This window comes from Onychostruthus taczanowskii, unplaced genomic scaffold (assembly GCF_017590055.1).
Source record: "Onychostruthus taczanowskii isolate IOZ18803 unplaced genomic scaffold, ASM1759005v1 scaffold20, whole genome shotgun sequence".
In the NCBI taxonomy this organism is placed as follows: Eukaryota; Metazoa; Chordata; class Aves; order Passeriformes; family Passeridae; genus Onychostruthus; species Onychostruthus taczanowskii.
In genome coordinates, this window is record NW_024499240.1 from 2,827,996 (window position 1) to 2,852,555 (window position 24,560).

Here is a 24,560-nt window from a genome sequence, read left to right on the forward strand (position 1 = left end):
GACAGCTCAAAAATTTGGCAAAAAGACACACAGTTAAAATGCATTTTTTTTCTGAATTCTATAAAAACCCCTCTGGTCAGGACAACATCAGCATTTCATTTCATCTTGATGGTGACAAGTTGAGACTGAACTAAGTCATGAAGCAACACACGATCCACACATCTAAATCACCTCACTGCTGAATCAGCTCCCCCTTAATTTTACCAACCATTACTTGTTAATCTTTAAAAAATGCATGCAAAAAAAGACAAAGACTAAAATAATTACATAAAAAGGTTATCTTTATTCTTTTGGGTTGTTAGCAATGTAGTTATTTTTGGTAAAACAACTTCCTGCATGCAGTTCATCAGTACACTATGAGCCAATAATTTCCATAAAAGCAGGAGCCCATCAATATTCTAGTTCTTTTGTAAGAAATGCAAAGTGTTTCACTGTCCCTTGCACAAGTTCACTATTCATCCTCATGAAGGAAGATTTTTGAATAACAAATTATATCTAAAGTGTTTCTACTGCAGTGTGTACCAATAAGCAAAGCAGACAGTGTGAGATTAACTCTGGGGAAAAAGCAATGTTCCTATGACTAAGATCCATGAAAATCAATAGACAGGATTATAACATAAAAAAAAGCCTTCTATCTTGTTTCACATAAAAAGACCTACCTAAGGATAAGAAAAAAAATTTGTACTGTCCATTTGTTTTAAAATTATTCCTTATTAAAAGCTGTTCAAAGCAATTAGCAGAAATTTTCAATTACACATTGTATATTGTTTTTGAACAGTAAAGTGTCAAAGACAGACAGCAATAAATATTAATAACAACAGGAAAATGTGTAATTTCTTATAGTGAGTAAAAAATGGTATCAAATAAAACTATTTTAAAAATAAAAACAATAAATACATAATTTTTTTTCTAGCCCCATATTTTAAGCCATCTATTTGTCCTGTATAGTCCACTACTGTACTGCATATTTGCTGATTACAACACTCACACAAAATAAGATCTATAATAGCAGCAAAATATTGCTTACTGGTATGAGGAATGATGGTCTTGTCAAACAGTTTTTCTTTTTACAACTTACATCTCTTCCCATGTAAAACTTTTAACAGCTGTAGGATAATAGCAGCAAGCATGCATCAGTTAGAGCTTCCAATTATTTGAAGTATCACAGAATATATCATAATATCTACTGAAATGTTGTAAGCTAATTTACTAGGGTACATATTTGACACATATATGGTAATCAGGTCATTGTCTCCTTGTTCAAAAAGGTACCACTGTGTAAAACAACTGATTAAATAACAGAGGGTATTTTACTTACATGTATAGTGTCAGCCTGAATGCAAAAAAGTCATCTAAAAAAAAAAAGTCATCAGCAGGACAAAGCTGATTTCACTACATCTTTTTGGTCATCTCAGCTCTCTATGGAAGGTTACATTACAGTGGAAACCTGACTAAATTGCCAAGAGGGTGTCAAAACCACATGTTTCATGTACATAATTCGTGTTTCTATGATCCATCCTTCCAAAGTAGAGAAAATGAAATCTGAGGTATATATTAAGGTAGTATTTGTCCCCAAAAGTACTCTGCTATCAACTTATAGATTTGATTATTTACTAAGTGGGATACACTTATGAGAAATAAGTGTAGCAACAGACTTAGGAATAAATTATGGAAACTACTCATGATACTACAGGGTTAAAACATACCATTTAAATAAAAATTATAATTTCCTGTAGGCAGAATTTGCCATTTGTAGCTTTTCTGTGAAAACAATTGTTTGACTATTTCAGGAATTATTAGCTATCTTGTACTCTGAAAGTAAATTTTTTAATAGTTTCACAATTTTCCAAAGAGGAGTTCTATGCAGCATCATTTATTTAAACCACTTTCTCTGAAACAGAGAGTACAATAAATTAAAAATTACTAAAAGGTAATAAAAATAAATACACTAAACTTAAAAGACTAAGCTACCAACCTCTTTTCTGTGAGAATTATTCCCTTGTTTGATTTACGGACAAATTCTTTATCTGGACTCTCTTGGTTTTTTTATAGTTTGGTGTTTCTTCGATCTACACCCTGAGGTTTGATAATCTGGAATCCTGGTTTTTTGCATTTAGAAGTGGCTTGACGAGAACTATGTTCATATTATGTTGCCAGAATTATGTATTCCTGACATTTGTGTTCTCTGCACAGAAGAGCATCATTTAGTGTTTATCTAAATAAAGAGTATTTAGATTTTTTTTTTCTCAGCACAGCAGAATTAATAAAGCAGTATGTTATTAAAGCAAATGAAATCATTAACAAGAACTGACACACATGGAACAAAGATAAGAGATGAAATGTACACAGTGGATACACTTACTCCACAAAAATACAGGCTTACTAGGACCCATTAAGGGTTCCTATATTCCAAGCAGAAATTTTGTGTCTCCTCTCAATTAGTAACAGCTGATAATCAAAATTATTGTTCTGCAAGTTTGTCTTCCTATTACACACCAAGAGTTTACTAGTGATGGATCATTGTCTTGGACAGGCACTGACTGCAGTAGTGGGTAAATATGTAAAAACTTATAATTTTGGCATAATCCTCCAGTAAAAGTGCTACTGACAAAAACATTTTCAAGCTTGCAAACATTCATCATGGATAAAAGTGCCTTTTACTTTTTGTTTCCTCTTCTGTCTTTTCCTTTGTCTTCTTTTTCTGATTTGTCATCTTCATATTTTTCTTTTTCTGGTTTTGTTACACTATCATAAGAAGGTGGAGCTATGGTGGATGCAGACATATCCATTTTCTCTGGAGATGAGTTTTCACTCACCTTGCCAACAATCACATCCTTTTTGATAAGCTGATCACCCCCATCTTTCTGATACATAAATGAAAGCTTCTTCACTGACTGTCTTAGAAGATGACGTCTGTAAGCACGCTGAATGATAGTCGCAGAAACTTCTTCCTGTTTTCGTTTCAGTGTGGTTGTAATTGGTTCATAGGAAGCTTTGGAAGGATTGGATGCCATAAACCGATCTTCCATCTGTATTCTGAGGGCGTCCATCTCCCCACTTTCCCCCAAAACACGCTTTGTGAAAGCAAACAAGATGTCAAGGCAGTGAATTCTGTCACCGCTCACTACAGGTAGATCCATTGCAATAAGATGAACTGTGTTTGGTTTTGGTATATTAAGAGGAGGCTCAAGTGCTGCTGCAAAATCAGACAGTTTGCTACATTCTATGAATTGTGTTGCACCAGGATCATATTTTTCCCAAACCTCATAAAACATCTCAAAGTCATCCTCACCCAAGGGTTCAGCACTTTCTTCAGTAGCAACACTGAAGTTCTCCAAAATCACAGCAATGTACATGTTCACCACTACCAGAAAGGATATGATAATGTAGCTGACAAAGAAGAAAATCCCAACAGAGGGGTTGCCACAGTCACCTTTCACAGAGCTCCCTGGATGAGCCTTGTTAGGGTCACAGTCTGGCTCCCCACTGTTGAGAATTGGGGCGAGCAAACCGTCCCAGCCAGCGGACGTGGTGATCTGGAACAGGCAGATCATGCTGTTGCCAAACGTTTCAAAGTTGAACATGTCATCAATCCCAGCTTCCCTCTTGACATAGGCAAAGTTGGACATGCCAAATATGGCATAGATGAACATGACCAGGAAGAGCAGCAGCCCAATGTTGAACAAAGCAGGAAGAGACATCATCAAAGCAAAAAGCAGAGTGCGGATTCCCTTAGCGCCTTTAATGAGGCGCAGGATTCGACCGATTCTGGCAAGTCGAACAACTCTGAACAAAGTCGGTGACACAAAGTATTTCTCAATCACCTCAGCTAGAAACATACCTGTGAAAAATAAATTAAGAGAGTAAGTTTTTAACACAGATAGATTTTCCACAGGAAAGTATAAACACCCTCCCCTGCACTAGTCGTGGAATTAGTGGCAAATACAATTGGAGATTAATTTTATCTGTTACGGATAATTTTAGAATTTTCCCCAGCACTTTTAGAAAATAACCCCAAACCTAGAAGTATTACAACTGATACAGAATTATTAAGAAAGTTAGCCCTTTCAAGTATGCATTTTGTTTCCTAAATAATCAAGAGAAATTAAAAGTAACTCTTCTAATTTGTAGGACTTGACAGAGATAAAGCATTAAATATACAAAGAACTATGTTTAATTTTGAACATAAGAATTTCTCACCTATTATTGAAAGAATAACAACCACAAAATCAAAAATATTCCAGCCAATGGTGAAGTAATAGTAACGGAGTGAAAATATTTTGAAGACACATTCACCAGTGAAAAGGACAACAAAGACCAAATTAATCCAATATAAAATATTTTGCATCAGTTCAGTCTGGTCATCTGTTTCTATCATCATTGTGATCATGTTAAGACAGATTAGAACCATAATGATGATGTCAAATAGCTGCTGTGTTACAATATCAAACACCAGACCTTGCAATTTGTTCTGAGGGAAGAAAAAAGAAAAGGTTATAGTATTTTTATGTAATAAACATCTGTTTACTCCCTCCCATTTCATTCTTCCTCTCCCAAAATATACAACCAAGCAAAAGGCTCAAAAGTCTAAGAAAACCATCATTCAGTAACTTATATGCCAGTTCAAAGTTTTTCTCTCAAAACTCAACAAGCCTATATTTCTTCATGTTCTTTGATTCTCTGCTTCTTCAGGCATAAAAAATGTGAGAGATTTTTCCTGCAGAACAGACATGTACATTTCAATGCAGAATGAAGGGGTAACTCTAATTAGGGCGAAACCATTTTACAGTTAAAGGAGAAATTTTATTCTAATTGATGTACTGCTGGGATTTCTCTCCAAGTACAGATGACATAAGAACAGCGTAATTCTTACCACTGGTCGAGGTATAGGTTTTTGTGGTTTCTTGGATCCCAGCTTCTTCATTGCATTGTAGTATTTCTTTTGCTCTTCTGTCATGAAAATGTCTTGGCCTCCAAGGTAAATTAATAAAAGAAACCCCAAATCCGATTACAGCCAAGCCTTCATATCCATTAATTCACAGCATTGCAGAACATGGTTTGAATGAGCCCTTTAGTCATCCTTATACATTGTTACCGAAACCAAAACATAATAATTATTTCAAAGATTGTTAAAATATCTGATGAATCTTGAAGGAAAAATGAAAGAAATTATGGAGCAAAGAAAATCCCCAAAACTTCCGTCTATTTCTTATTTGAAAAAATACATAGCTGATTAATTCAATTAAATAAATTTTAAAAACTACACCTAATTTGCAAATACACATTTCATAGACACTTATAAATCTAGCATAATGAACTCCACATTGTAAATCCATCTACCAGAAATAAAAAAGTTTCAAAGATACAAAGATACACTGTGAGCATATATGCCTTCAGGTAAAACATACAAAGAAAAAGAAACTATTGTTTTTACTTTTCAGGATGTGCATTTTACCATTTGAGTATAGGTATCTCAGTTCAGGTGATATATGAGCAGTGTATATGAAGCTTGATCATCCCCCTACACTGTACCTATATCATCAAAAGCACTGGTTTACTTTGGGATTTCTTGTCTGAATAAAAGGATTTCTAGACTGGTGTAATACACACATGGAAACACTTATCAGAAATACAACTAATATTGCCAAGTGACTTGTTTTATTCCTTTCATGCATTTGTTTGTAATTGTATTCCAGGTATGCACGATATCAAAGCAGTGGCATAGGGAAATGAACTTCAGAGTCAGGGGTGATTCTGTGACTTTGTCCCACTGAATTTGTCAAATGTGGTGTCAATCTTACAGACAGAGTAATGATAAGTCTGAAGAAAGGTGTGTTTAACTTTCAGCTGTGTCTATATATTGACATGAAGATTTAGAAGTCAAAAGAGACCATCTTTAACAAACTCTCCTCATAAATCTAATATTCAAGTCAAATTAACTTCTTGGAGAGTAAGAGTTTTGGAAGAAAAACAAGAAGTTGATTTGATAATTATGCTGGAAATGTGCTGTGACTGTTGGAAGATTTCAGTCAGTGGGAAATAAATAAAAGAAGAGCACTGTAAAGAAAGTGGGAACGGCATGGGGATTTCTTCTGCTGTCTCACTGATGTAATGGCTATCATGAGAGAACGAGACATCCTTGTCTCAGTGCACTGTCCCTAGGGAGAATATAGGCCTCAAGGCAAGATAACTCGTAACGACCAGTTAGGAAATCAACAGTAGAACACTGCCTCCCTTACAGAACTAATGTAATGAAAGTAGGATGCACACAGGAACCACAGAAAAGCACAGTTTAACTACACAGAGTACTGTGTAGTTAAACAGAAGTATACTGCAACATGAGGTCTTTTCCCATTCATATCCCAACATGCCCAAATGTCAGTGATATGAAAAAAAAAAAGACAAGTAAAAAAATACTGCTGGGTAGCCATGAACTGTGTGATCTGCACATTTCTACCAACACAGATGCACTGATAAATTCAAAAGACAGACAACTAATGCTTGCTAATTTGCTATATGAAACAGAAGAATAAAATATATACAGAATTTTTCCCAGTCTAATTGTATGTCCAGTATTTCACTTTCCCGGTGACTTGCAAGAGCTCCAAATGTACAAGGGGTGCATATCACAGCGCCAGAAAAAGCCATTTAGCAGGAACCCTTATCTGCCTTCAGAGTCATGATGATTCCAGTAGACAGTGTCTGCCAAGTGAACTTACTAAAATTTATAATTACCTCATTACTGAGTACGGTCACCTAGTTATATATTGGCTGCCAAAAATGCCAATAACATGTATGTAATCTTAGTCGTGCTCTCAAAGGATGAGAAATGGATTCACTTTCCTGCTAAGTACTGGATGCCCCTGAAGTCCACTCCAAGGAAGGTGCAAATATTTTGAAGGATGAAGATGCCACCATTTATGGTTTAAATAGCAAGTACAATTTAATTTGCCACCACAGCCGATATTTTCATCTATTTACATGTCCCTAGAGTTCTTGACACAACCCTGTGTTCATTTAAATAATAGAAACAGCTTAGGTTGAAAAGAAAACCTACACATTTTCAAATGACACTCATTTTCTTCTTGCAAATTCACTAACTCAAGACAGTGTCCCTACCCTCTCTAATCTTACAATACAGAGAAGTATTTTCAGCATTCACTGTGTTAGTCTCTGTAATGGAGGCCTTCCCAATGCTGCTGTATGTTATCTTCTTACCAATTTTGAAATTTATAGTTTTGTATATTTTCTTCATTCCTGCCTTCATTTGCTTAAGTCATCTGCACTTTCACATTGCTTAGTCAGAACACTGTAAAGTTAAGAAAAACAAAGACACAACTTTCTGATGGACAACGTATCATTGGGCTGTACAGGGATGTGGAGAACACTCAAACACTAAGCCTAATTTTAAATTACTTCAGATGTGTTAAAAAGAAAATACTGTTAATTATTTTGAACAAACAAAAATGTTAAAACCTGATTTCTTTTTTCTTTTTATTACTATGAGAAATTTCAGACACTATTATTTATCCTTGCATACATTTACTGAATGCTAAATAACTATGAAGCACTGTGAAAATTAAACATGTGGTACTTATCTTCTTTTTTTGTTGGTTGAAGTTATCTATGATGACACCAATGAATAAGTTTAGGGTGAAAAATGATCCAAAGACAATAAAGGCCACAAAGTAAATGTACATGTACAGGTTGTCTTCATATTTGGGCTGATGTTCTGCCTATGTAACATAGGAAAACAGCAAAGCATCACAAATAACAGTTAAGACAAATCAAAGATTCCCGAGCAGGAGGAGAAGTTGCATCCAGATGGGCAGGGGGTAAACCCAACTATTTTCAAGCATACACAACACTTGCCTCATATCTGAACTTGAAAATCTATTTAATATAGGTTTCTGTAATTGCACACATTGCAGGCTTTGCCATTCCTTCCCTCTTGTCTGGTCTCTTTGACGATATTTGACATTTCATGTAGGTCCTACTAATTTGATGAAAATCTGCAAATCTCAAAAGCAATTCAGTTCCTACAGACTAAATGCAAATCAAGAGCTGGATTGAGGAGTGGCACAAACAAATATCAAGATTAAAAAAAAAAATAGGCAAATTTGGTTTTTGAGATCATCAGAGTCTGCAGCTCCGAATTAACTTTTGCAGTGATGTCTCTGGACTATTTGGGTTATTTTTGAGGACACAGAAAAAACTTGTTTCCTGATCTGTACAATCTCAGATATAAATTAACAGAAAACTGTATCTCATTAGTTTGGATTTTTAGAGAAGAATTATTAAATTAGTAATAATTTATGTAGCTTACAGCTGTAATTTTTTTTTCTAGTAAAATTATAAGTACTTTGTGGGCATAGATTGTAGAAAATCCATCAGGGCTTTACATTTGATTTTAATATTTTAGCTCATTTCAACTACCATTCAAGGAGCCTTATATCAATCTTGGATTCGCTTTCCCTCAGTAAATTTTATTTTTACATATTAGATTTTATATTGCACTCACTTTTGTAGAATCAACTGCAGCATACATAATCTCCATCCATCCTTTAAATGTTGCCTAAAAACAAAACTTGTTAATATTTCCTATCAAAGCTCCAGTTCTGAAAACATTCAAAATAAAACAGTGTCTTTTGCAATGTATTTCTGTTCATAAAAATAAAGAAAATATTAAAAGTCTAGTGCGTCACAAGTGAAGCATTCACAGGAAATTCATTACTGAGGAATATTTCCCCCCAGTTCTTAAAAAAAAACACTGAATAAATTCAAATCTTCATGGAAATTCATATATACTCTCTGTGAGATGAGTTGAAATCAATATCACCATACCAGAGAGACAGCAATTTATCTCCCAGGGAAATGTGATGTACTGGTTGCCATCTGTAAAGCATTACCTTAACAGGAAAGGCACTGTGCTATTTGGCATCCCAGTAAAGCCAAGTCCCTGATGTCAGGGTACAGGGAACCTGCGTGATCAGCTGGTCCACCTGCACAGGGATGGTGTGGGTCACTCCACTGGAAACAAGGAGCTCCATTTACATTAAATGTCCATTTAGCAATATTACCCCCTGAAGCAAACAGACGGTAGCCTGCTAGCACAACACTAACTACTAAAACTACCAGTTGGAATTTTTTAAAGGCAGAATAATTACTAATTGCTCACAAGTACAAATAATTTCCCAGAAGTAGTTTGTCAAATGAACCCAATTATAAATACATATGTTTGTCTTATTGGCAATTTACAGATACTCTCTCTAAAAAGGCTCATGTCTAGAAATCTAACACTTTCTTCTTGTTTGAAGATCAGATAAATCCTAGAATGTATCTATGACAACCATGGTAAAACTATTAGCCAATATGCCTTAACAGATAAGGAAAATAAAAGAAAAGGAGACCTAGCTGCAGTTTTTAACCAGATATTTGCTACATACCGTATTTCCATAGCACTTGAAAAGGTACTAGCAGCTGGGTGCCATGCAACCTTTTATCCATCAGGTAAATATTAGATATTCCTCCTCTTCCAAAATGGCCAGAGAATGTATCACATTTTTACAATAAGCAACATTAATTAGCTCCACAGAATAAAATTATGAAGTCAAATCCATATCCATTTATTTATTTTAAAATAACATTGAAAATTATGGAATTAAATGATACCACAACTAAAACTAAAGCTGGAAAATTTATGCACTTACCACTTGAAGCAGAGAAAGATACCCAATTGCCACATTATCAAAGTTTACTTTCACATTTTTCCACCGAACATCTCCAGTAGTCCTGTTCATATTTTCACACATACTTTTATTACTGACTTGCTCTGGTGTGAGCATCTCATCATTTGTGGTGTTAACACAGTGATAGAACTTGCCAGCAAACAAATTTACTCCCATAATGCTGAAAATTAGCCAGAATGTAAGACAAACCAGAAGTACGTTCATAATGGATGGGATTGCTCCAGTAAGAGCATTCACAACCACCTAGTCAATATACACAGAAAAAAAAATTAAAAACAACACAAGGGTTATTATTTTATTAATTTAGAAGACAATTTGATGTAAAACATTACATTACACTGAAGTAAGGCAAATAGAAAAGTAGTAATGCATGTCATATAACAAAACATGCTACTGTTGGCCTTACTAACAGACATTCAATTAGTGTTATTCCATGCTTTTATAATTTGGCATATTTTCAGGGATTTGTTTTACACATTACTTGCTTTTTTCTTCCTTACCCTCATGCCTTCAAAGCGTGACAAAGCTCTTAGAGGTCTCAAAGCTCTTAATGTTCGGAGCGATTTAATTGCACCAAATTCTGAGAAACCAAGGGCAGTAGCTACTAAGCTAACCAATGAGACCTAGAGGAAACAAAACAAAACAAAATGATAGTACTTTTCTTTTTTAAGTAACTTCAAAGTAGAAATGCCTTGAGGGGTAAAATTTTGATCTGGATATTGGGAAAAAAATTTCAGAAGGTCCTTTATTTTTCAGTGAAAATAAATTAAAAAAAAATTTTTTTTTTAGCAAGTAATTTCCTCTCCCTCCATGTGTTTGATTGTGGTTTGGACAGCCTGTGATATCACCTATAAACTGGCTTCCACATATAGAAATCCTAAATATAACATTAGAAAATTAGAAATTCAAAAGGGGTATTGCAAAAAAAGGAGGAGAAATATTACAAAACATCCTGTAATGATACACATGAGACAGAATCCCAACCTCAGCTTCATTTCAACTTTCTGCTCTTGTAACTACCAAAGAGTATAATTGCACAAAAGCACATTGTTATCATAAGCTCAAAAAATCTTAGGATTTTTAAAATTGTTTGTATTTTGGACAACTAATGTGCCTACTTTTGTGGAAGAAAGGGTTTAATCCACAAGAATTTTTGACACCATCAGTACAGCTGGATTAGCAGCTCAAAAATTGATATTCCTGCTGTTTTCCAGCTAAAGTCAATGACTTGTGTCCTCACTGAGCCTACCACTCCAGATGGCTATCTCCTGTTGTGTTTGCACAAGGAAGTCTTCTGCAGATTTCTTTCCTCTAAGGGTAGCTCAAGCAAGCTGCCAAATACTATACAATCCCACTGCTTCTCTTCTCTGTGATACCATTTGTAATTGCACAAGGAAAGCTGAGCAAAACGAGCATTTTTATTTGTTTCAGGGCTAATTATCTGTTTCTGAAATAACTGTAAACTTCACAATGGGTAAGAACTTCTGTCTGTATACCATAAGTTCTTTCCCAAACAGGGAACAGCTGGAGAGTTGAGGCTGCTAGGTACAGAACAGTTTGCCTGAAAAGATTCTGTAAAATGTCTCACAGTGATAATTTAACTTGACTCATACTGGTATGGCAAATTTGTTCAACATTTAGCTAGAAGATAAAGGCACAGGACAGAAAGAGAAAACAAAGATCTATTTAAGAAGTTGAGGGCAGCACCTGCATGCTACACCAGCAGGAAGAGAAAGAATTAAAATTCCTTGTTAGTGGCTGAAAACAATAGCAAGTAGGTCTGGCAATAATGTTTGAAAAAGCTTAAGCAGACCACCACGACTTTAAGGGTGGGAAGGAGTGGGTTTACAATATAGGAGGTCAAACACTGGAAAATGCATTGCTAAGTAAGGCATTCTTCATTCAAAACAGAGTATCAGCCTGAGCTGTCTAATCAAACCTTGAGGTTAGAGCTAACTGAAAACCTCTGATGGGAGGTTATAACATATTATATATATATATATATATATATATAAGTTATATATATTATATAACAACATGAGTTATTATATAATATGCTGCTATAGGACTACAAAATGCAGACACTCTAAACAAAAGATTAAGATGGCTACATGGAAGCACTGAAATTGCTGAAAAAATGAAGAGCCCATACCTATCCATGTGGATATATGGTATGCCTCATCAGAAGAATTGATGTTAAAACTCAATTCAAGATCAACATTTCCCAACACAGGCTTGTACAGAGACATTACATCTGAATACTCCTTAAATACTAATAGATTTATTTATTTCTGTTTAATTTTCTTTCTTTTTTACCAATGATCATTTTAATGGAAAAAAACTTCAGAATTTATGTATCACAAACTTCTGGAAACATACTGTCTGATTATTCATAATATGAAAAGACTCTAAAACACGGCATCAACAATTTTATGCAAAGGTGACAGATCTATCTAGATGACTGCTGCTGATTTCCTATTAATTATAAAATTGTCATAATTTTTCACTTAACACTTAAATTATAATAAAGAAAAATCAGAATGCTACAGCATCCACAAAGAAAGAAAATATACAAAAATTATATATTCAGCCTTACTCAAAGACAGTCCTAACTTTTTTTCTTTCATGTGCTAAGGTTTTTGTTTTGGAAAATTTAATCTTAGGGGAGGGCCTTTATACTTGCTAAGTTTCTTACAGGTCAGTACATCTGTTTTGGGAATATGTTGACTTTATTCTTGGTGTAAGTATTAACCCGTAGTTCAGAACAGAAGAAATGGACAGGATATGAAAGTAAAAAGCAGGAAACTGCATATCCCAGAAAAAACATATCACATATTTTCTCATGTCACTGAGTCCATTTGCCTAGAATGGGGATTCACTGAAAAGAGAAGCACAGTTAAATGAGGAAGACAAATAACAAACACCAAAAAGCCTACTTTAAGAAGAGCATTAGGTAAGTTTCAATTCTGCTGGTAGGGGACAAAATTTTGGTCCTAGATTCCAGATACCACCCAATCAATAGAGTTCTCTTTTGTCCACTTGTTGAATTTCTAGTCCAATATATTTGCAAAAAGAAAGAACTCATTTAAATGAACATATCATGCAATGTCACTAATTTAGTTTCTTTAGAGTGTCAACACTAGCTTTTAATGTTATTGTTGAAAAACAATTCTTTGTCAGTGCCCCATTAAGCCCAGGATCAAATGCCCTACCCCAAGTGCTCACTTAAATTTCCCTTTCCTTTCTTGTATCTGTGTCCCCCTTGCTCTCTGCTGCCACATCCAGCAGACTCAAGTCAAATCTGTAAATAGTGCTCCCTCACCAGCTGGGACCCTGCACAGTAAAACACAGAACACACGGTGTCAGTGACAGCACAAAAGCAGATTTAGTTACACACTGGATAACTGCAGCAGGACCTTATTCACCAGTATGTAATTTTCCATTCCTTTAAACCAAATTTATATTATTCACTGCATCTATCTCTACCAGACTGAAGTTACATAAAACTACCCGCCTAAACAACAGAAACAGACTACTTGGAAAGCATAGTACCTACATCGACAATCAGGAAGTCCAGCCAGCACCAAGCATTAGTGAAGTAAGTCTGAAAACCATAGGCCACCCATTTTAGCACCATTTCCAGAATAAAGACGTAAGTAAAGATTTTATCAGCATAGTCCAGCAGGACTTTTATAGTCTTGCGTTGTTCAATATATATATCTTCAAAAGCCTGTAAAGAATGGGTTATATATAGGTAAGACATTGAAAAGCCTTAAGCCAGAACTAAATGAAAACAGCAAAGAAAAATCACTTTCAACTTTAGATGTTTTACCTTGAAAAAACAAAATAACAGAAAGTACAATGACATTATATCTGCATTTTCGATTTTATTATTGTCTGAAAATGGAATTACAATAAAAAGTCTGAGGTTGCCCAAAAGATTTTTAGAAATTTCAATAATAGTCAACAGAGAATTGTAAATTTTCACCCTGAAAAGCTCAGCCAGGTTCTGTCAGAAGCCAGAACTCTCATTATTATGTCAACTTCAATTAACAAGAGACCAGATATTATGTTGATGATCTCTAGTGAAGTCTTGCTTTAGGTGCTGATGGCAAGGTTTTAGCAGTGGGAGGCTGCAGATGCAGCCACTGCGAGGAGAGACCACGAGACTGCTTTGTGCCAGCTCCACCATTGATCCCACACAGGAAACAGCCAAGCACAACCACGAAGCTGATGGTGCCTCTGGGAAAACATGTTTAAGAAAGGGCAAAGCACTGTATGGCAGTATGAGCACTGAAGGCAAAAAGTGAGAGAAACTACCCTGCAAACACCAAGGTCAGGGAAGAAGGAAGGGAAATACGTGGTGCTTTAGGTGCTGGACCAGAGACCAAGACAATATATAGCAAATCCTATGTCAATCAGCAACCAATATGAACCCAAATATGTGAAGCACTAAAGTAACTAAGAATAGTATAAAGAAATTCAAGAATTCCTATGTAACAATCCAGAAATACTGCAACTAAAACCGTAGCAAGAAATTAACGAAGACCATGATGAATCCAGTATCTGCTTTTGGGGACAACTTTTATTGGAAGTAGAATAATTGCTTTATGCACACGTTTCCATTTTCATGATTTTTATAATTTCTTAAACAAGATCTTTTGTGTAATCCTATTCATAAACACACACATGACCTAGCATTCATCAAAATTTTAATGTAATGTAAATTAAATGTAATACCCAAAATATTCTGGGAATTTACTTCCAAGATCAAACTTCAAAGACAACTTTGTGTTTTATTCATAATGAATACACACATTATAATACTACACTTAGATGAAACATTTTTATAGGTACTATTTCTTTGGGTGCAAGCTCTACTTACCAGAGCACCACTGCTGAGAAGAATCATGAAGACAATGAATGATTCAAACCAGTTGTGCTCTACTATGTTGTAACACGTTTTTCGAAGGTTCCACCAGATTCTTCCTTTTGTGCTCTCCGTGCTGCCTTTACAGCATTTAAACTTCTGTACACAACCTAATACCACAAAAATTAAGAAACTGTTATAAGGTAGAATTTTCATTATCCTGAAAAATAAAATTATTCTTAGCTAGCTACTGCTTCATGAAGTTCAAGCTACTTCATGCCACTTACGCTACTTATCTTTTAAATTTTATACTTTGGATGTAGGGAAAACTTCAGTGCATGCAACTTTTCCTCTACTCTGATGCTACATCAAGCTTGTAGTAAAGGACAGTCATCTAACTGAGCTAATTTCCACTTACAAACACATTTAAAAATTTATATACAGATAATTAAATAATATATGCAAATTGCCAGGGAGTAGAAACAAGGAGCATACATAGCAACTTTCACATGAACTTGTTCAAGAATACAAGAGCTTCCTCTTTTAAAAGAACTGTTGCCTTTTAGAAAAGGTTCAAATAAATCAGACATTAATACTATTTTTACTATGCTGAGGAACAACTGATGCTCCATGGACTGATGAAGGATAACTCTTTGCATAAACAAATGTTTTAACAGGAGATAATGAGAGCTTTTCCAATCTGATACGGATTTGTGGCAACTGTCCACAGAAATTTGCGTCATATTGGAGAGCTCCCTACTTTATCAATGCCTCAAGGCATTGTCACTAACTGCCTAGCCAAGAGTAGCCTCTTTAATGCTTTGAAAATTATTAATCACATAGAAACAAAACCAATTTGACACGACTTTAATGGATCCCAAAGGCATTCTGGTTTTCCTACCACTGTGCTATCTTACCTTCAACCACTCAAAACATTTGTATTATGAAAAAATAAATCTTATGCCCAAGGATGAATTTGTATCACGTAACACAAGGATAAGGAAGAATTTTACTATATTTTCAAATTATTTGAGAAAGGTACATTTTTTCTTGGATTTTTTTTTAATTAAGAACTTGATATAGTCAATTCAGCCCCACAGTGACAAACAATTCTGGTTTTATGAAGACCAGTAAAATAATACTTCAAAGGACAAAAGTCCTAGCCTACTATCAAAGATGTCTGCAAAACATTAAACTAAAAAGCATGGACAGGATAGGAGAGTTAATCCCGGACCACATTTTGTTCTGAATTATTTTAGCCATGATTTAAAAGGAAATTAAGATCCGTAATGTCACAAAAAACCAAAAAAACCAGAAATTCTTTCCTACATGGTAAATTTCAGTACCCTAGAAGGTGCAGCTATTCACAATTAAAATAAATCAAAACATTTAAGGACATGCAAGTATGCTGTTATGACTTCTTAAATAGATACATAGGATCTCATCCACCTGTTTTAAACCACAGCATATTTATACATCCTCTCCCCCCATCAATGGTGCAATGTCAACAAATTCAGTTGATTGTTTGAGTCAAACTCTCCACTGAATGATGGTGGATGACCTGAACCACCCGCTGAATTGCTTTCTAGCACTAGGAAGTGATCAATCACATGATATCATTTTAAATTTCTCAGTGAAGTGAACCTAGTGGAGGGCTTGATCTTGCAGATTTCACTACTGACAAAGCAATTTAAAGCAACAGAATTACTGTCTGCTGAGATTAAGCTTGTAGATTTGTGCCTAGTGGTTATTTTAAAATATTAAAAATTACTACATACACACATATTGAACTTTGCTTTAACAAACAGTACTTCATAGATGTCAGTATTGCTGTCTACAACAGGCAAAATTAATCATACCCTAAGACTTGATGAATTAGGATCCAGAACTGCTGTAGCAAGTTGAACTGGCAATGTTTACTGCAAACAAAAAAAAAACGTAATTGCTAGGTCCAAATTTTATTTCCATACCTTCTGTAAAGCATGCTTGTACTTCTGATGCTTTTTCTGGTTCAGTTTCACTTTTTTCTTCTCCAAAGACAGCTAAATTAACTGTACTTCCTTCTGATGAGCTGGAAAAATCTAGCTTCTGAAAATAAAATTGAATTATATTTTTACTTTATTAATATTTCTGGTTTTAGAAGTGTAATTAACTAAGCATGCAACACCATGTGCTGGTAATAAGAACAATATTTTTCACCAGAAATACAAAAAAAACACCCACACATAGCAGTCAATGCTGTTGAAATGTGCATAAATTGTCCACTTTCTATCTAGAGATTGCACAGCATGGAATCTTTCATGGAATTTCAGAATTTCTAGAAAGTTAACTGTTACCACGTTGATTTGCTCATACATATTCTATTTATTTTGTTTTCTACTATTACTTTCTTATACATTTCAACTGGCATTCATTTGCATTCTTTTCTGCCAATGCACATATGTAGTACATTGTGCATTCTGAAACTACCCATTACTCTGGTACACATACCTGTACAGTCAACACCCAGAGATAATTTTGGGGGGTTTTTTGTTTGTTTTTTTATTTTTTAAATAATTAATATTATGTAAGTCACATTATTAAAATGATCCCCAAAACAAACATATGTAAAAACAAACATATACACAACCCCCAGCCCCATTACAATACAAGAATAAGCCTTAATATATTATTTTGTAATCTGCCTGTGTATTGCAGAGATGTGGAGATTTTAAGGGCAGATGTGGTGTCCTGTACACTTAAGTTAAGTATGAGTACCAAACTAAATCAGAGTAGTTTTGGTCACAGCATTCTCTGACATTTTAATGCTATTATCAAGAAGTATAAAACACCAGTAATGAAGTCACACAAGTAAATGTTTGTAGGGAATGATGTAAGCACACTTTATAAAACAACCTTGGTTTTGTCAAATCAACACCATTTTTACTAATTTAGTTAGATTTTTATGAATACGAGATATTTAAGAGATAAATGCAGACAATTTGCTATCCAATCAAGTTGTATTTACACCTCAATTGTAAATTGTGAAAGCACAAGATTATTTTTGGTAATAAACAATTTTTATGTTTGTGGATGAAGACAGACAATATAATAACAATAAGTAACCCAGTATTCTGCATTAGTTTAAATTAAAAATGGTTTTGTTATATTGCCTACTTTGCTATTACTTTACAAACTGATTATCTGGAAAAGAATCCCCATATTACTAATGTTTACAATAAAGATGTCTTTTCTTTTTTAGCAACATAATTTCAAAATGGCAATATTCACAGCAAACAACTTTTCCTATCGTTACTTCTACTGAACCCAGGGATAGCACAAGACGCCCTTCACAATTCTATTATTATGCTGCTTTCATCATTCCATGACATAGCATATATATTGCAAAATGTTGCAGTGGTGGTGAGAAAACTAAAACATTTAATTAAATAAGTCAAATTATTATTTTAAAAATATATACTTTTTAAGACTAAAGAAGTTTTGCGTCATATTATTAACAAAAATTTAAAGCAATGTGAAGTACCCTAAGTAATTTGAACTGTAAGCTTAGGACATGACATTAATTCAAATGAAAGTATAAAAGATGAACAACCACAAACACAAAAGTGACTGAAAAGAATCAACATGTTTAGAACATGAAGTTATGTATTTCATATAATTCATGTTAGAAGAATCAGAGGTTAGACCTTTTTAAAATTTCTTTTTAATTACAAAAGGCAATTTTCTTTACACTAGAAATAAAACTAGAGATTACATGAACTATTTTGATATAAACCAGGTAGTCTGGTTTCCTCTTTCTTCTAAAGATGATGTAGAATATAATCCTACTGCTTAAGGAGTTACAGATTTAATTAAACATTGGTTCTCTTTTTTATGTGAGGGACTCATATTTTTCACTAAAATGCAGGTATCAAACAACAACATCACCAAAAAAAGTGATCATAAAAATAAGTATGCATAGAAGAGTTTCTCCCTCTAATTAAAAATTAGAAAGCTAGTTTCTTTGCTATTTACAACAGAAGTCTTTGCAGAAGTCTAACTGATCTGGGGAATCACTCCAGGAAGAGAACTTTCAGGAAAGACAGAAATGTTCATCCGTCAACTTCTAGGGCCCTTAGCTGCTGTTCAGTTTACTAAACAGAGGTAAGAAGGCCACATTGAATGTACACTAAGCACTGGATTGAATGGATTAACTTAGAAAAAAATTGGTACCCGTATATATTAGAAAAAAGCATTGCCTTACTATGCAGGGAAGGCTTAGACAAAGTGACATCCAAATGAAAAAGATTTGTGTATTTTTCAGTCAAATGATTGGAAGCTCCAAGTTTACTCGCTTGCATGCTGCTCTACGCTTGTCCAAACTCATGTAAGCAGAAGCTCAAGTTAGGAGCAGTGTCACATAATCAATATCCATCAAAGAAGACTCAGCCCCTAATACCTGGGACCACTAGGATGGGACATTACCATTCCACTCTTCCCTACTGAAGTGCCTTTTCAAAAATAGCTTAAAAAATCCCTAGAAAGATATTTTTCCATTCCTTCTGAACAGTTTACCGTCCCCTTGCACACAGAAGAGACCTAAATACTTCCAATATGTAATACAGTGCAAAAGAATAGATGGAATATAATGATTCCACAACAAATCCACACAAATAAAAGCTGTATTTGCAAAAGGATTATCTCAATGGTAAAGAACAGAACTGTCAAACTATAGGGAAGAGAATGCATAGCTTAGTACAATTAATCTAAATACTAAACTTTTTAAGTTTTATGGTTCTAGAGTTTCTGAATTTAGAGGTTTGGGAGTGCAGTAGCTCCCATTTTTTCTTTTTAAAAGTTGTTTTAATTTGATCTTTATCCCAAGTTTTCCTATTTCTCTCTTGTTTGAACATCCTTATTTATATAGTTTTAAACCATCCAGATTTATTTAGACACCTGCACAGAACTTTTGATTAATGTTTTATGTTTGTCTTTATAAAAAAAAAGGCAACTGGATTATGTTCACAAAGAAACAATTATTTATGCTGAAGAACAAAACTTACATAAATGATTCCCTACATTCCAACCTTGCAGACATATATAAACTTCATGACTAGACTATAACTAAATCATTACATCCATTTTCAAAGGAACTATGCATATGTATAAAAAATACATTTGATTGTTCCTAAGAGTGTATCTTTCATCCTATAATTTAGCTTCTCTTATATGAGAAAACTGAAATGTGAATTACAGAAATGTTGTGAACAAACACAAACCAATTTATACAAAAGATATAAACATTTTAGCATACAAGTAACTGTATATATGTAATATTACAGAGGCATTGGTCAAATGAACGTGATCAGAAAATGTTCATAATTACATGGTAGCTAAAAACATAGTACAACAGATGAACAGAAAACAACAAGTGAGGACAACCTTTCCATTGGCATAAAATCATAGGTTGTTAACCTCTTTTGATATTGAAAAGTGCTGATCTTAATCATTCAGTCAACAATAATAAAACTTACAAAGCATGCATGTTATGCCACAGAAAAAGTACAGAAAATACCAATGATGTAACAAGGAGAGAAGAAGGCATGGGTGGTGCCCTCAGTCATGCTGTGATGTGAGTTGTGGGACTCGGCTTACAGAGTGCTGCACATGTTCCCACTACATTGCAACATACGGGGAAAAAGATACTGGAGCTGAGTAGCATGCAGGCCAATCAATCTCAGAAGTGATTATGTATGATAATCATATGCATGATTTGTTTAGGTAACCTGTGTAAACATGCTGACACGTTGCTCTGCCTGGTTTAAAAGCACCAGTCTTGACTGATCCAGCTTGATTTTACTCCTGTGAGAGAATGGCACGCAATGAAATTAAAATATGGTACCCTTGGGGTTGTTTGAGTACTGGAAACAGAAGTGTGGATTCCTACTTACTTAAAATATGTGTTTTCTAGATATGGCACACATTTACAAAACATAGTATTTTTAGGTGTGGATTAGAGCTTTAGACACAACCAAATATATAATGGAAGAGGCAAGATTAGCAGAACATCTGAAGTTCATAGATGTATACTGGACTTGGGACTGAACATAAAGAACACCCCACAAACAAAAAACTAAACCACCACCAAAAATCCCTTCACCCTTAAATTCTCCTCCTTCAAAAAAAAAAAAAAGAGGCCCAAACAAAAAGACATACAGATGCACCCACAATATTTCAGCTTAAAGTATCCTTTACATAGTAGTATCCAGACATTTAAAACAACAGAAATACATTTCTCCTTGCATTTCATTTTCAAGGTTATTACTGGTCTTCACTAGATGCTAATTAGGATACATCTAGGTCCCTTCTTTCAGAAAAGAGCTGCAGGCAAAACAAAAAGTAAATCATACCACGTTAAAACCAGAAACTTCTGCATAAGAAATTTTTCCCAGCATCTTTAAATATTTAACTGAATGATTTTCAAAAAAATTTCAAACAGTTCAAGATGCATTATGGATTGTAGCAGACACAGCAATGAAAAACAAAACCTCATGCTTAGCAATAAACCTCTAAGTTCCTCAACTTGTCTTCTGGTACAAATCCACTTCTTAGCAATGGCTTCTCAAGGATTCATCAAATAATGTAGCTACGTAACAACTCCAACATAAAGTGCTCCATTTAAAGGGGAAGTAAAAAAGAAAGAGCTGAACTAATCTACAAGATGAAAGACAATTTCCCTACCCACTATGAATAAGCGTACATGAAATGGGGGTGGTTTTTTTTAGTTTATGTACCTCCCGTGGTTGCCAGTTGTCAGCCAGTTTTCCAAATCTGAGCAAATCAAAACTGATACTAGGTAACAGCATCTCATAAAAGACTAGTGCTCATGCATCATCTTGAATATCAGAGGTAAGAAGGCACAGATTTTGTCACTCAGTTCTAAAATATAAAATACTGAAGACATAAGTGTCTTCAACTGAAGGTTAATTTCCAGGCAAGTGGTAGATTTAAAGTTAAATTAGCCAGATTCACTAAATATTCCTCCCACAAAACCCAAGTTTTATTAAAATACTAAAAAATCCAGTATCCTTCAGTCAGATAAATAATATGTAAAAGTTGTAGTAGCTATTCAGCAAACATTATAGCTTCATTGCATACAGCAGTTTCTATTTTAAATGGGTTAATAATACTGTCTGCTTTGCTTTAACAAAGCCTCTTAGCAATCTACAGTCTTCTCAACTGAGTGGTCAATGTAACATCTGCAGTAATACAATCTCCAAAAAGTAGATGGAACAAATCAAGGATCAAGAAACAAGCTACTGAAATAACAAAAATAAGTAAAATACTACTGAACACTGTAATCTGCAACAAAAGAAACACCTGAAGAGTACTTTGTTACACCTTTCTAAATTTAATTTCACTATGCTTCCAGGAACAAACTTATCTTCTAACCTTTGGAAGTTATACTGGCAAATTAACTGCCAGTTCAAAACAAAACACCTGAAAACCTAAAAAGCCCACAACCAATCAAAAATCTCTCAGACTCATCAACTGAATGCACAAAAACCAACCACACACAAAAAAAATCACCCCAAAAAAACCCAAAACAAACAAACAAAAAAACCCAAACAACCCAAAAAACCAAAACAATCCAGACAAAGCAATCCAGACTGGAATACAGCTGTCTGCACAAGCGATGACATTCTATTTATGTCCTCGTGTCTTCAGGTGCCAGAGGTGGTGATAGCAGACACAGTCTGCTTGAGCCACAGATTTCAATTTGAATTTTTAGTGTCTTTCAAAATCCTGCTGAAATCCATGATTTTGCTTTTCTTCTCAGACTGAAGCTGCTGACAAATGACTACAGTCCAAGAGATGACCCAGTTTAAAATCAGGCAGTTGTGTTAAAAATGACTGGTTTAAAACTCCCCCAAAAAAGTAAGAAATTAATATTTTTTCATTCAGTAATTCTGTTTTTTATCTTAAGTTTTTAGTTGACACATTCACATTACAATACAAACATTGCTCCCTTGGCTTCCCCCCATTATTTTGATTTCAGAACATGAAAACTGTTGCTACTGCTCTCATTAGTCTGAGTCAGCACCTCTGTTAAGCTTATTCAGTAAAAGAAATGCTGATTTTCCTTTAAGAGTATTAATATTTTTTATTATTATCTTCGTTAATATTTTTAAATAGCAGTTTACTTACATTTAGCTCACAGAAACATTATAAAAAACCCCCAGTCTTTTGACACTGCTTGTTCTGTACATATATACTATTTTCTCCATTCAACTAACAGTTTGGTAGTTTGCTTTTGAAACATCTTTATAAATGGGTTCACATAAATTTATACAGTTCTTCCAGGATTTCCTACTCTCTCGAACTCTACTTTCCCACTTCAGATTATTCACTCCCTGTACAGCCCAAGAATCTTGGGTTACAATGGCATTTCTTTGCATTTCTAATCAGGAAGAATTACACTATGAAACAATACAGTTAGTATAATTTGTTAATCTAAAATATGAAATTTTTAAATTTTACCTCCTTGCTTTCATCCAAATCTGAGTCACTGCTAAACTCTTCTGTATTCAGACGTTCAAAATCAGACTCTCCAACAGCTATTGGTACTGTAACAGTAATGCTTGGGTTGTTTATGAATGATGTATAATCATTGCCACCTATAACAGTGGCCATTCCATTTTCATTTTTGCCATCATTTGTATCTATCATTGGTTCAGTGACAGTACAGTTGGAAATGCAACGGTTTCCCTCATCATTCAACTGATCTGTTCTTTGATTTACAGCAGCTTGTTTTCCCAAACAAGACCTTCGGACACATTCACCTGCTTTTTTCTTCACATAATCTATTCCCTTCTGAATTCTTGCAACAGCAATCTGCAAGTTGTTCATTTCATTATCATCGTCTGTAGCAGCAAGGTTGTCTGAACTAAATGAACTCAGCAGCAAGGCCAGAAAAAGATTCAGTACCTAATTTAAAAAAACAAAAAAAAAAAGACAACAGAGCAGATTTTTTCCATTTTTCATGCACATGCTTCTTATTATCCCATTATGAACACAGGCCTTGTGTTTTCATCTACAGTAATGATTCTGAAAGTATACGGTAAATAAAATGCAAATGCAATTAAATAAAATACCTTCCCTATACCTCAACACAGGAGATTTTGTGGCTTTACATTGCTTATGTTTGTAGAAGGTCAGAAATTAAGGATTCTTTGGTACTGTCTGAACAGATTCAACAGGTTTACAACATATTTTCTACATGCTGGTCCAAACTCACACAAATAATTTTTTTTGTATGCAACTTAAAAAATGAGGAATGTACACTGTCTTTTAATCCCCAAGTTATCCTTTTCCCACAGCAAGACAAAACATGGAACATATATCAGTTACAAAAGCCCAGAGGCTACCAGGAACTCAAATGCTAAAGCAGCAGAGTACCAGCTCTTAAAATCTTCAAATCAGCTCTTCCATCCGCTTGGAAGGTAAGACAAAAAAAAGTTTTAGGAATGCAGAGTGACAACTGGATAAAACAGCCCTGAACATACAGCAGGGATGTCTGCTCATCTAAGAAGTTTTCCTAGAGATACGGAATAAAATCAGAATATAGTAAACACTGTGGAAATATTCACATAGGCAGATACTTCATTCCACAAAGTTCAATCTTCTGGTTTAGAAAACTACTTATGGAGTTTAATCAAACAACTCCAGAGTTCTCTTCATTATAAGACAATAGATTAATAGAAAATCCCAAAGCAAGTGGCTGTGCAACTAGAAGCAGGACTGGCTTGGTTTAAAGATACTTACCTTATTCCTCTCACAAATTTCATTCTTAAAGAATATTTAGAGGATGGCTAATTTAAAATCTCTTCTGCTACTGAAAATTGTTTAAACCAGAGATGTTTAAAAACAGAGGAATGAGAAAAATGGAGCAAGAGGCAGAG

General features: G+C 34.5%; 1 protein-coding gene across 11 annotated transcripts in view; it reads right to left on the reverse strand.

The window, feature by feature from the left end:
• Window positions 1-2,174: 2,174 nt before the first annotated feature.
• LOC121335294 (sodium channel protein type 2 subunit alpha-like) overlaps window positions 2,175-24,560 on the reverse strand; it is a 43,058-nt gene continuing 20,672 nt past the window's right edge. For 6 of the 11 annotated variants that reach the window (XM_041403262.1, XM_041403258.1, XM_041403256.1 and 3 more), the window contains exons 16-26: window positions 23,140-23,586; window positions 16,590-16,707; window positions 14,635-14,789; window positions 13,306-13,479; window positions 10,250-10,372; window positions 9,711-9,992; window positions 8,518-8,575; window positions 7,599-7,732; window positions 4,874-4,978; window positions 4,201-4,471; window positions 2,175-3,841 (exon numbers count right to left, since the gene is read on the reverse strand). In XM_041403262.1, the coding sequence (XP_041259196.1) occupies window positions 2,658-3,841; window positions 4,201-4,471; window positions 4,874-4,978; window positions 7,599-7,732; window positions 8,518-8,575; window positions 9,711-9,992; window positions 10,250-10,372; window positions 13,306-13,479; window positions 14,635-14,789; window positions 16,590-16,707; window positions 23,140-23,586 (3,051 nt within the window). In that variant the 3' untranslated portion in view covers window positions 2,175-2,657. Of the gene's footprint in view, window positions 3,842-4,200; window positions 4,472-4,873; window positions 4,979-7,598; window positions 7,737-8,517; window positions 8,576-9,710; window positions 9,993-10,249; window positions 10,373-13,305; window positions 13,480-14,634; window positions 14,790-16,589; window positions 16,708-23,139; window positions 23,587-24,560 lie in introns of all 11 variants that reach the window. The other 5 variants (XM_041403252.1, XM_041403263.1, XM_041403259.1 and 2 more) reach the window with 1 other exon arrangement.